Below are 12,310 nucleotides of genomic sequence, written 5' to 3'. Positions count from 1 at the left end.
AGTACCCCAATGCCTTCTGCGATTGGCTACCTCGCGAGCTTCTTCCGGGCGATGCACGATATTTTCTAAAAAGCCAGGAAATTAGCAAGAACTCCAGCCCACCGCACAACGTTGCGCGGCGTGTCAAATTGTCGCCTCATGCGGTTAGCACTTTATGCTGATTGCTCAATACACCCAATCATTGGAACAACTAAAGAACTATTTACTGTTGTGAAGCAAGCATCAGAAGAAAAGAGAAAGTTTTCTTGGTGTATTGTAGGATGCAGCCTACCGTACAGGCAGTGTCCGCGGTATTCTAGACGCTGCCATTTGCAAAACTATGGTCCTTGGAAAAACTTAGAAACTATCAGGTCAGGAGCAGCAAAACACCGGTCCAAGATGAGAAGGCCCAGACAAAGCATGACAGACCACACCAGTAGGACCAAGCATTAGATCGGCACTTACGACGGACCCAAACATAACCGAAAAAAGCGAGCTAATTGGTATTTAGTACTTGAGCGCATATTGAAACCGCGCGAAGCCCAGGGGTCGAAGAAGAAAAGAGACAAGACGGAGCGCGTAGCTGCAATATTAAATAAACAATGCGTAGAACGGCTTCCTGTTTTCCGCACGGCACACGCCGTACGTAGAACATTGTTTATATTAAATTTCCGCGCCCCGTCCCATCCGATTTCGTTCTTGTCAAATATTGAGGCATATTATCGTTCTTTCGAATTCGAAATGAAACAAATTACACCCAGAAGCTGGGGCCATACAGCTGCGGCAGCAGCTTCAGCTTGTTAGCAAAGCTTAGTGAGGTATTTTCTTGCGCCGTTTATAGTTAATTTCGAGCACCTCTCTCCGAAACTGCGCGACAGCCACTACAACCGCTACAGCAGTAAGCAAAGGTAGAGATATCCGAACCTCCCAACCAATCTAACCATCTAACCCTACGAGTCAGCGAGGAAGGAAACTAAGAACCATTGAAGCGCATTTAAAGAAATCGAGAAAAAAGTGACCACAGTGCCTTTTCAAAATACTAACCCAATGTACAATCGGACGCCGCGGCACTTTTCCAGATGTTCCAGCTGATCTTGGCTGATCTGCCCACAAGGATTAGATTGGATTGGATTGTGAAGGAGTTTTTGCTGACGATGTTGTTGGTCGGCTTGGAACGAGGCTAATGGCTGCTGATGGCTAGTAGCTTTGGCGTAGTAGGCGCGGATTGCAAAAGGGATTCGTTGAGGTGTTTTTGCGCGACAAACGTAATTGCCAAGCATTTTGCGTGTCAGTATGGCCATAGATCGCGATGCAATGTCTTCGGGCTTCCACTGTATTCTTATCACCTGCAGCAGCAACTGTTGTCACAGAGCCACGACATTTGTGTGGGTTCAACAGCCAAGGCTCGGAACCTTCAGTCACCTGTGCTTGAGGTGGGGAAAAAACTGCAAGTTCAGTACTTACGTTGCTTACGTGTTCATTTTTGATACATAAAAAGTAGTGGCTAGCGTTCTCGGCGAAGCATCGCGCGACGCCGCCGCCAACGTCTTTCGTTGCCGCTGGTAAACAAACAAAGGAAAACAAACCTCTCGCAAAAAAAAAAGAAAAAAAAAATACAGAACGGAAATTTAACGACATGAAAAATTTTCAAAAAAACCCATAACCTGAGCGCCAGCGACGAGCGGCAATGCTTTGGCGGCCCTCAGCCCACCGCGCGACGTCGTGCGGCGTGTCGCCGCAGATAGTCGCCTCATGGGGCGACTAATTCTCGATTTCGTTGATAATTCTCGATTTCGGATCATAAGACTTAAGCGCTACCCCCCCCCCCCCCCCTTCGCTTTGCCATTGATTTTCCCTGCCATTAATTTGCACCTGTGGTGTCATGATCGAAATAACAACTTTTCTTGTGAGTGAGTAAGTCCGTTCGTGTCGCTGTTGAAGGCAATTGCACGCAGTTGTGGAGCTGTTACAGCTTTACAGGATGAAGGGCGGGGGGGGGGTGAATATGTGGACACATTCAGTTTATTTTCTTCTTTTTTTTAAGATTTCTTCTTTTGACAAAAATGCAGAAAAGAAAAAAAAGCAGTTTAGTAGATGCCCCGAAATCTATATTGAGTTATTCTGTGGAGGTATGAGACGTGGGAACACTTCTTGTGTAAACCAATACATGCAGCTTGATAAGATCGAGAGCCCTTTGTTATTGAAATTTTCAAATACAAATCGATTACGAATATGAGAAAACAACTGCCTCTCAGATATCGAGTCGAATACCCCACCAATGAAAAAAACAAACAGAATGACAGAAATAACAGCAAACATTTTTCATCTTATTTCAGAATGTACACGGTATTAACAAGCAAAATTAAACGAGAATTGCACAGAAATATAACCTATTCAGAAATCTAGTATAAATTTTTTTACAGGATTTCGTATATACCTTTCTTTTTTTGTACAAGAAGGACCTGCATGAAACCAAGTGGAGCTGTCATATTGCTGCTAATACAGTAAACTCTCGTTAATTCAGCCTTCGAGGGAGCAGAAAAAATGTGAGAATTGACAGAAAACTTATGTTATCGAATGAGTCTGAAAAAAGTGCCGAAAATCGGTTTCGTCACAGCAATTTTAGATGATACCCAATATAGGTGGTCCCTCTTCACAAAACGGTCCCGGCGCGTTTTGAGAGTGCTTCACCGCACGGCCCACTCGGTTTAGACTTTTCACTGTATTCGGCAATTTTCGAGCATTCAAAAAATTCGGAATATCCAGTTTTTCAAATGCAAATCGAATAACAAGCCTGCTCTATTCGTATTAGAAATTTCGATTATTCACACACCCCTAATTATAAGTCTGCTTTTTCCTGATATTGTTTCAATTTGACTATTGTTAACTCTTCTGTTTGGGCCAATTGAGACATGGGGAAAAACAGCAATATAATGATGCATCATTTGCTCTCATCCCAACTCTTGAAGCAGGCTGGCTTTGATGGTGCAGAGAATCAAAACTGTGTATCGGTGATTATATTGCAGCTTTTTTTCACGCTCACGTGACCTACACTTCAACTACAAGTCACGGGCATCTTTCAGCTGGTGAAACCGGTGCAGCATCACAGAAGAAATTCAATTCTAAATTATTTAATGGTCGTAGATGAATACCGTGTGGTAATTCATCTACTCTAATGTGTAGCGCATCGTATTAAAGAAGGAACCACGCAGCTAAAGCTAGGCATGTAGAGCCCCTTTTTAGAGCCAGTATGGCAGAAGATAACAGGGAACAAGGTGCAGCGGTGGCGTAGCGGTAGAACATCCGCCTCGCATGCAAGAGGACCGGGGTTCAAATCCCGGTGCCGCGCAATTCTCCACCGGATGACAAAAAAAAAAAAAAAAAAAAAAAAAGAAAAAAAAAAAAAAGAAAAAAATCCGCGTGTCGATGGAATTGCATACACAGGTTTGGGGTGCGACCTGATGCCGGTGAACACCTCCGGCAACGCACTCCCTCACCAGAACAGGAGTTGGCCACCCTGGTGCAGTAATTGGCCACAACCTCCTATGATAAGCTCCATAAAACCCCGGCCCTCAGTCACCAGCGGCTGCGGAACAACTGACCACGGCGGCGGTCAGACCTGTGACGCAGCAGGGGGTGCTAAGAAAGCCTGGCTCCGCTGGACAGGCCGCCATTGGAAACTGACCCTGGCAACGTTTAATGCTAGAACCCTTGCTAGTGAAGCTAGTTTAGCAGTGCTGTTAGAGGAACTAGAGGGCATGAAATGGGATGTCATAGGGCTTAGTGAGGTTAGGAGGCCGAATGAGGCATATACTGTATTGAAGGATGGGCATGTACTGTGTTATCGAGGTTTACCAGAGAGGCGACAACTAGGGGTAGGTTTTCTTGTCAATAAGTATATAGCGGGTAATATAGATGAATTCTATAGCATTAATGAGAGGGTTGCAGGCATCGTAATTAGGCTTAATAAGCGGTATAAACTGAAGGTTGTACAGGCCTATGCACCTACATGTAGTTATGATGACCAGGCAGTTGAAAGCTTCTATGAAGATGTAGAATCGGCAATGCGAAAAGTAAAGACGCAGTATACTGTACTAATGGGCGACTTCAATGCCAAGGTAGGGAAAAAACAGGCAGGAGACAAGGCAGTAGGTGACTATGGCATTGGTTCTAGGAATAGCAGGGGGGAGTTACTAGTTGAGTTTGCAGAGCGCAATAACTTACGAATCATGAATACCTTCTTCAGCAAACGGAAGAACCGGAAATGGACATGGAAAAGTCCTAACGGAGAGACTAAAAATGAAATCGACTTCATAATGTGTTCAACCCCCGCCATTGTGCAGGATGTAGAGGTAATCGGGAAAATTCGATGTAGTGACCATAGGATGGTGAGGTCCCGAATTAGCCTAAATCTGAAGAAGGAACGCAATAGATTAGTAAGAAAGAAACCCATCAACGAATTAGCGGTGAGGGGGAGGGCAGAAGAGTTCAGAATCTCGCTACAGAATAGGTTTTCAGCTCTAACTGAGGATGGCGACATTACCCTAGAGGCAATGAACAATAATTTCAGAGATATCATTACTGAGTGCGCAGTAGAAGTAGGCGGTAGGATAGTTAAAGAGGATACCGGTAAGCTGTCTAAGGAGACGAAAGATTTGATTAAGAAACGGCAGAGTATGAAAGCTTCCAATCCAACAGACCAGATCGAATTGGCCGAGATATCAAAGCTAATCAATAAGCGCAAGGTGGCCGATATAAGGAAGTATAACATGGAGAAAATTGAGCATGCTGTAAAGAACGGGGGAAGCCTTAAAGCGGTAAAGAAGAAATTGGGCATAGGCAAAAACCAGATGTATGCGATAAGGGACAAGGCGGGCAACGTCATCACTAATATGGACAAGATAGTCAAAGTAGCCGAGGAGTTCTATACAGATCTCTACAGTAGCCAAAGTAGTCAGGACCGTAGTGAGATTGGCGGTAGGGAAAAACAGTCAGACGTTCCACCAGTGACGAAGGGCGAGGTCAAGAAAGCACTAGAAACTATGAAAAGGGGGAAATCAGCTGGAGAGGATCAGATAACTACAGATTTGCTGAAGGACGGGGGGGATATCGTGCTAGAAAAACTGGCCACCCTGTATACGCAGTGCCTGGTGTCATCGACGGTACCGGAAGCATGGAAGAATGCAAACATTATCCTCATTCACAAGAAAGGGGACTCTAAGGACCTTAAAAATTACAGACCAATCAGCTTACTGTCTGTTACGTATAAGGTATTTACTAAGGTAATCGCAAATAGAATCAGGACAACCTTAGACTGCAATCAAGCAAAGGATCAAGCAGGGTTTCGGAAACGGTACTCTACTATCGATCATATCCATACCATCAATCAGGTGATAGAAAAATGCTCGGAATATAACCAGCCCTTATACATAGCATTCATTGATTACGAAAAAGCATTTGACTCAGTTGAAACCTCGGCGGTGATGCAAGCATTGCGAAATCAGGGGGTAGACGAGCCGTACGTGAAAGTGCTGGAAGATATATATAGTGGCTGCACAGCAACCATAGTTCTACATAAAGAAAGCAATAAAATTCCCATAAAGAAAGGTGTTAGGCAAGGAGACACAATCTCCCCAGTACTATTCACAGCTTGTTTAGAGGAAGTATTCAGAGACTTGGAATGGGAGCAGTTAGGGATAAGGGTAGATGGAGAATACCTCAGTAATCTGCGATTTGCTGATGACATTGCCTTGCTAAGCAACTCGGGGGATGAACTGCAAATAATGATTGATGACCTAGACAGAAAAAGTAGAATGGTAGGCTTGAAAATCAATATGCAGAAGACTAAGGTAATGTTCAACAGCCTCGGGAAGGAACAGCAGTTTACATTAGGTAGCGAAATACTGGAAATAGTAGGCGAATATGTCTACTTAGGACAGGTAGTAACCGCAGATCCAGACCATGAAAAGGAAATATCAAGAAGAATAAGATTGGGATGGAGCGCATTTGGCAAGCACTCGCAGATTATGACTAGCAGCTTACCGGTATCGCTCAAGAGGAAAGTGTACAACAGTTGCATCTTGCCTGTACTCACCTATGGGGCTGAATCGTGGAGGCTAACCAAGAGAGTTCTACTTAAGTTGAGGACAACCCAGAGGGCTATGGAACGAAAAATGGTAGGGGTAACATTAAGAGATAGAAAGCGGGCAGAGTGGGTCAGAGAAATAACTCAAGTTAATGACATTCTAGTGGAAATTAAAAAGAAGAAATGGACATGGGCAGGACATGTAGTGCGAAGAGAGGATAACCGATGGTCGCTGAGGGTAACAAACTGGATTCCAAGGGAAGGAAAGCGTAGCAGGGGGAGACAGAAAGTTAGGTGGGCGGATGAGATTAAGAAGTTCGCAGGGGTCAAGTGGATGCAGCTAGCACAGAACCGGGTTAAGTGGAGAAATATGGGAGAGGCCTTCGCCCTGCAGTGGGTATAATCAGGCTGATGATGATGAGGATAAGCTTAGCGAATCAATCAACATGAGCCAAGTGACATTTGCAGGCGAATGGTATGGAGTGATAAAAAGCTCTGGACCTAGGCTGAGAGTACAGGCAATACTAGCTTTCTCACTCCATACCTTTTACCTGCAAATGTCACTTGGCTCATGCTGATTGGTTCGTTAAGCTTAACCCTACAAAATAGGCTTTGCTCTCAATTAGTGCTCTTTCCCACAGAAATGGCATAGAACAGTCTTGGAAATTTATTATGTCTTGTGGCACAGCACGGCTGTCCAAGTAGATCAGGTTGCGGGTTCGACCAATGGAGGCCCCCTGTACTACCCTCTTCCCCTCTCTGATCTACAAGGCTAGTGGAATGGGGGAGTAATTAAATTACTCATAAGCATCCGCTCGAGCACAGCCATTAGGCTGCAAAGGAAAGCTATGCAGCTTGATCAGATTTAATTCTTGAAATAGGTGCATATCCTCTTGTACCAATATGGCTGCAATCGAGCGGATGGTAATGAGGAATTTTATTATTTTTTACAAATCTGCTTAACTTTGGAAGAATAAGCGTATGACAATGGAAACTAACACTGTACATTCAAATTTTGGTTTCCACGCGCAAGTGCATGCGTGGTCTTGCTTTGTGACTGACCTGTGCACAATTGGAAGTTGAGGAAGACGGCGATAAGCAGCTTGACACAGTGGCTGTTTAATGTGTGCAGTGTCAAGCGGTGGCTATAGCTTAGTTGTTTAATGCAGCGCCCAGGGAACCTGACCTGTGTACTTCACTGTGGGTTCAAATCACATGCGCCATATATGTGCTTTTTATTATGTACCCATCATATTGTGCATGCGGTGACACTCTGATGACAACAAAGTGGCTTTAGCGGTTCATGGTTTCACACCAGGAATTTGCCAGTGCACAATCTTTCATTCTGCGCATGCACAGACCACGAGGTGACACTTCTGAAAATGTTGTGCCGGCATCACAAGTTTTTTAAGAGATGCAGTTCACACTTATAAACACAGTCAGCACCATTCTGTAATTAGCAGCCATGTAGCTTTGCATCAGGGATCTGCCTCAGTCAACATTTAGTGACATCACCATGCTTTGCTTATGAAAATGGCCATTGGTGACTTAGCTGCATCAGTTTCCATGCTTTTCTAATCTAAGAACTTCTACTGTTGAAAAAGCCTGTCCTTCATTAGAATGCCTACTTTTTGGTATAGACCATGATCAGTTTGCCCTTGGGCCCCCTTTAATTGCTCTCACTTGGGCATGGATTGGTCAAGACAGCTGTGCATACTGTTCAGGAACATGAGAAGGGAGCAGTGGTAGAACCATAGTGACGATCATGGTTGATTTTATCATTTTAATCATATTTTTATGTTGCGAGCAAGGACGTGCTGATGCATTCTAGCAGTGTGACGAGGAAAAGCCGTCTTACAGAAACGCCAGGACACTGACTGTGGGAATGTGCTGCTGACAGGTTTGTGATGGCCACAGCAGGCCTCATTGCACGATAATTTCTATATGCCATGAACTGCTGGCACTATTAAGTTGTGCAGATATAGTATTTATGCATTGCATGCGTGCACAATATGCATTTTTCTTGGTGGCTCAGTGGGCTTACACTCCTTTTTGATTTAATACCCAGAAGTGGAGCATAGTTTTTGTCTTCTCTCATACAGGTGTCTGTGCATGGACTAGACATGGCCACCTATTCTGCATATGCTGCGATCGAAAGCTTGCCAAGATCTCCGTTTAGGTAACTCTTGGATTGTCAAAAGTCGGGACATTCACATTTGAATGAACACCCCGTGAAATGATTACAGGAGCGTGAATGTGCTTGTTTCTCCAAGAGAACCTAACAAATCTATTCTGACCCCTTTACTGGTATCCTCACTTTCATCCTTTTCACTGTAATGGGTTTTACCAAAAAGGTGGTCACATATATATATATATACAGTCGCCGACCAAATATTTGGACCCTCAAGGGGCCGAGATAGCGTCGGGAAAATCAGGCAGTCCGAAAAAACAAATTAATGGAAAAGAAGTTGTTTTATTTACCGAGCGGCTTGAAAAGTGGTCAGTATGCCTCTGCTGTGCGCTATGTTTCCATTCAAGTAAGTGGGCTTGCACATCGGCGAGGCTGACGTTCTCGCTGTACACAGCCGAAAGCACCATCAGAGCTCGGGTTAGTTCACTGCTAGTTGGCAGCACAGCCTCTGGCTCCTCACTGTCAGAGCTTGAGTCATCCCTTTCCAGCACCTGGCAAACAATTTCGTTGTCGGTGAGTTCAGCACATAGCTAGCTGTCAGCGTTAGCAAACTACTCCAGCATCACTTCCATGGGAACGGCTCCTGCAGCGCACAAGTGCTCGATGAGGTCAGCACATGAAGATTGCTGATGAGATTCACTGGCGCTATCATCGGATGACGACGACACCATCTCTGGTCGTGAAACCCATGTGATGGAAGCAATTCTGTAATATTTCCTCAGTCACCGCCTTCCATGCATCGGAAAGCATACGAGTACAGACAAGTCGACACTGTAGGTTTTTCCTCTGTCCATGCATAACACCATGCGACTCAGCACAGGTGACCGATAGAGATGCTTGAGTGTCCGGATAATGCCTTGGTCCATGGGCTGTAGTAGGGACTTCGTACAGCATGACACATCACATGTGAATGGCGACCGCGGCGACTGACCGTTGTGCACGACGACAGCATGGCAGAGCTGGCGGGATGGTGCAACAAGTGGTGCCTGCTTTCGAGACTATACTGGGTATGCGAGGTTCCGATGGCGTGATCAGTGGACGATATGACACATGGGTTCGAGGTTGCAGAAAACCAAAATGGCAGCGGCCAGAAAAGCAAAATGGCACCTGCATTGTTTGCGTTTTCAGTAGCTTTTGAGTTGCGAATCGAAAGAAAAAGTCCGTGGAATCAAACAAGAAGGATTTCAAACGTCCGAAATTTTGGTCAATGTTATACATTGACTCTATGGAGTGCGTACCAGTGCCATGGCAAGTACTGGATTTTCAGGCAGGTCCAGAAAGTTGGGTGTCTGAAATATCGGTCTGCGGCTATGTATATATATATATATATATATGAAATACACATATGGAATAGTGAACCATTCTCAAGCACAATCAAATTTCGATATAACGAAGTCCTACTTGCAGCCGAAAATTTCTTTAAATTGCGAATTTCTTTACGTCGAGGTTCCCATGTTTTGCCAAAGTGATGACACCTATTTCAGGATTCTCGCTAAGTACAGCAAGTTCCCAGCCTTTAGAAACTATAGCACTGTGCACAGCTCGAGTCATCATTCAAGTTATGTACACAACAGAGTTCGTCGTTTTGCCTTACTGCTCTCATGATCTCACCTTGGACTGGCATTTTTTGTCGCGTCATAATGCGGTGATCAACTGTGCTCGTGACGAACTGGAGTTTTTTGCACTAGACGAACCTTCACCGGACATTCTTTTCCAAAGTCATCTTTGCCAAAGATACTGATCTCCATGTGTGCTCTTTCATTTTTCCCATCCCGTTTGTGCTTTTCCCTGCAGTACCGATGTTCATTTCACCCCATCGCCTGTCTTTCTAAACTGCAAAAATATTCCTCTGCCTTACGCCATACTTTCTACATCAGCTGGCCTCATCGCGCTCTGGATTTCTAATCCGTTCTCATTTTCCATATCCCTGTGTAGCGGTGAATGCCTCGGCACCATCCAGCTCATTGATCCTATTCTCACCTGTGGTGCAATGCCTGCTTCGCAGCCCGCTGACTTGGCTGCACTCACACCGCCTGTTCTTGCACTGGACCAGTCTTCTGGCAACGTTTTCCACCGCTCCATTGATGCCAGTCTTCCTGGGCCTCAACACTCTGAACATCTCACACTGCTTCATCAGTTCCGTTCTTTATTCGACTGTCACCTACCTGCTTTAAGCCACACATCAACTGTTTCCCACCACATTGACACTGGTTCCCATGCTCTCTGAATCAGCGCCCCTATGGCAACAGTAGTCAAATCCCAGGATGTTAACATTTGAAAGGCATCATATTCGATGCCCTTCAGGATGTGCTTTATCATTTGTGCCAAGGACATCTGGGTGTTTATGCGACTGCACAGGTGGAGCACATCTTCAGTGTAAGTCGTAAATGTCTCGCCGAGCCACTGTGATCAATCTTGCAGACGTTCAGTGTGGAGCTTGCGTACAGCAGTACGACCAAACACAGTGGTAAGGTTCGCCTTGAACTAGTCCCAATTTGCGATATCGGCTTCATGGTTACGATAAATAAAAGATAATGTTCGTTGATTTTGTGCCATCGTCCCACTTTTTGCATAAACTCACTCGCTCGTAGAAGCAGGCCAGTCATCATAGTCAGTATCGTCAGTCCCACTGAAGAGCGCAGGGTCTCGCTGGCATAAGGAGCCAGAGTAGACGACCGGCAGGGTCATCAGGGCGTTTGGTGGGTGTCCGTCTTCGGCTATGAGAATTGTTGGTAACGTGCGGGTGCGAAGCTCCAGCACGAGGTGATGGTATCAAGCCTCACCTCCACTAAATGTAGGAGAAGGTTTACTTTACACGTCGAGGTCAGCGAGGAAGCGGGGCAATTCAGACTATCATGATGATCTGTGCAATAACACTTCCACGGACTGCTGCTTCATCAGCGTCCAGTGAAGGGGTCCATCTTCTTCACAACTCTAATGATTTTGCCCAGGTAGGGAACATAAAACACTTTTTTTTTTTCAAAGAACAAAGCATTCATGTTTATTGTATTTTGAGGTCAGATGTCATTGTCATCTGCTCCATTGAAAAAGCTTAAAGGGTTCAGTCACATACCAAGAAAGGACAAGATTACTGTAGAGTGAAGAAACCAAATTCAGCAAACGATATTAGTGTTTCTCTAGTTGAAAACAAAGCCTGTGTTTTGTTACATACATGAGAGACTAAATGAACTATGGTAATATATTTGACTATTTCACACAGGTAATTTCCACAGGTTCCTCCAGGATGTCAAGAATCGGTCTGATGGCTTGCCACAATGAGATGTAACTGCAAGCACAACTCCACAAGAACATCACTTTATGTCAAATGACTGCAAAAAATTCAAAAGATGAGCCCAAATTGAGACAGAGCTTTGTACTTCAACAGGACTAGTCAATTTCATAATGCATATCTAAGTTACATATAACCTATAAGGTGCAGTGCACGGAAGGCCTTACACTGATTTCAGCCACATGGATATTTTCAATGCATTGTAGTGCCTGAGCCAGATGTGTTCTTGCATTCTGCCTCTATACTCAACCAAATTTCAGCCCCTGAAACCTTCAACTAAATGCGAGAGCTTATGCTGAATGTTTATTTTTATTTATTTTCACTACCTGTGTGCTCGGCAGCATAAGTGAAAGTGGCAGAGGAGCAGATAAAATTGGTGATAGCTTCTATGGGTTTATGCAGCCACAAATTCTAGAAATAGAGGCTGAAACAAGATACTATTTGCCAAGATGTGGGTAACGAAAGAAATCGTGTAACTACAAGTACGAAAAAGTGTTTCAACTTTCAAGTGATGCATAAAGAAAGGTGAGAGTATGCTGGCTTCAGATACACCTGTTCCTTCAAAAAAGCGTTAGAGTGGCAGATTCAGGTAAATAGTGTTAAACTAAAGCACAATATAAGGAATAGTAAAGTAGCTCAAGGCCATTCATTGCAAATACTTTTGCACTGTACGAGTAGTTTTAGAGTAAAAAATGAATGACCTCATTTCACACTAATTCAAGAATTCTGGGAAGTTCTCTGCATGGTCTCCTAGACGTAGCAATAG

The 12,310-nt window shown here is 44.4% G+C and overlaps 1 protein-coding gene and 1 long non-coding RNA gene across 2 annotated transcripts in view; one reads left to right on the top strand and one right to left on the bottom strand.

The window, feature by feature from the left end:
- Positions 1-1,113, bottom strand: part of LOC146173265 (uncharacterized) — a 35,547-nt gene extending 34,434 nt beyond the window's left edge. Inside the window, exon 1 of the long non-coding RNA XR_014702200.1 lies at positions 1,024-1,113. This is a non-coding gene — a long non-coding RNA (uncharacterized LOC146173265). The remainder of the gene's footprint in view (positions 1-1,023) is intronic.
- Positions 1,114-1,205: 92 nt separating this feature from the next.
- LOC146173264 (uncharacterized) lies at positions 1,206-10,781 on the top strand. Its single transcript, XM_084584178.1, has 3 exons — positions 1,206-1,412; positions 8,167-8,243; positions 10,191-10,781. Exons 2-3 carry the CDS (start codon positions 8,188-8,190, stop codon positions 10,480-10,482), a joined length of 348 nt encoding a protein of 115 aa, XP_084440304.1. The 5' UTR covers positions 1,206-1,412; positions 8,167-8,187; the 3' UTR covers positions 10,483-10,781.
- The last annotated feature ends 1,529 nt before the right edge of the window (positions 10,782-12,310 follow it).

This window comes from Amblyomma maculatum, chromosome 11 (genome assembly GCF_055883805.1).
Source record: "Amblyomma maculatum isolate TAMU_Amacu chromosome 11, ASM5588380v1, whole genome shotgun sequence".
Classification (NCBI taxonomy): Eukaryota; Metazoa; Arthropoda; class Arachnida; order Ixodida; family Ixodidae; genus Amblyomma; species Amblyomma maculatum.
This window is presented reverse-complemented; position numbering and strand designations above follow the sequence as displayed.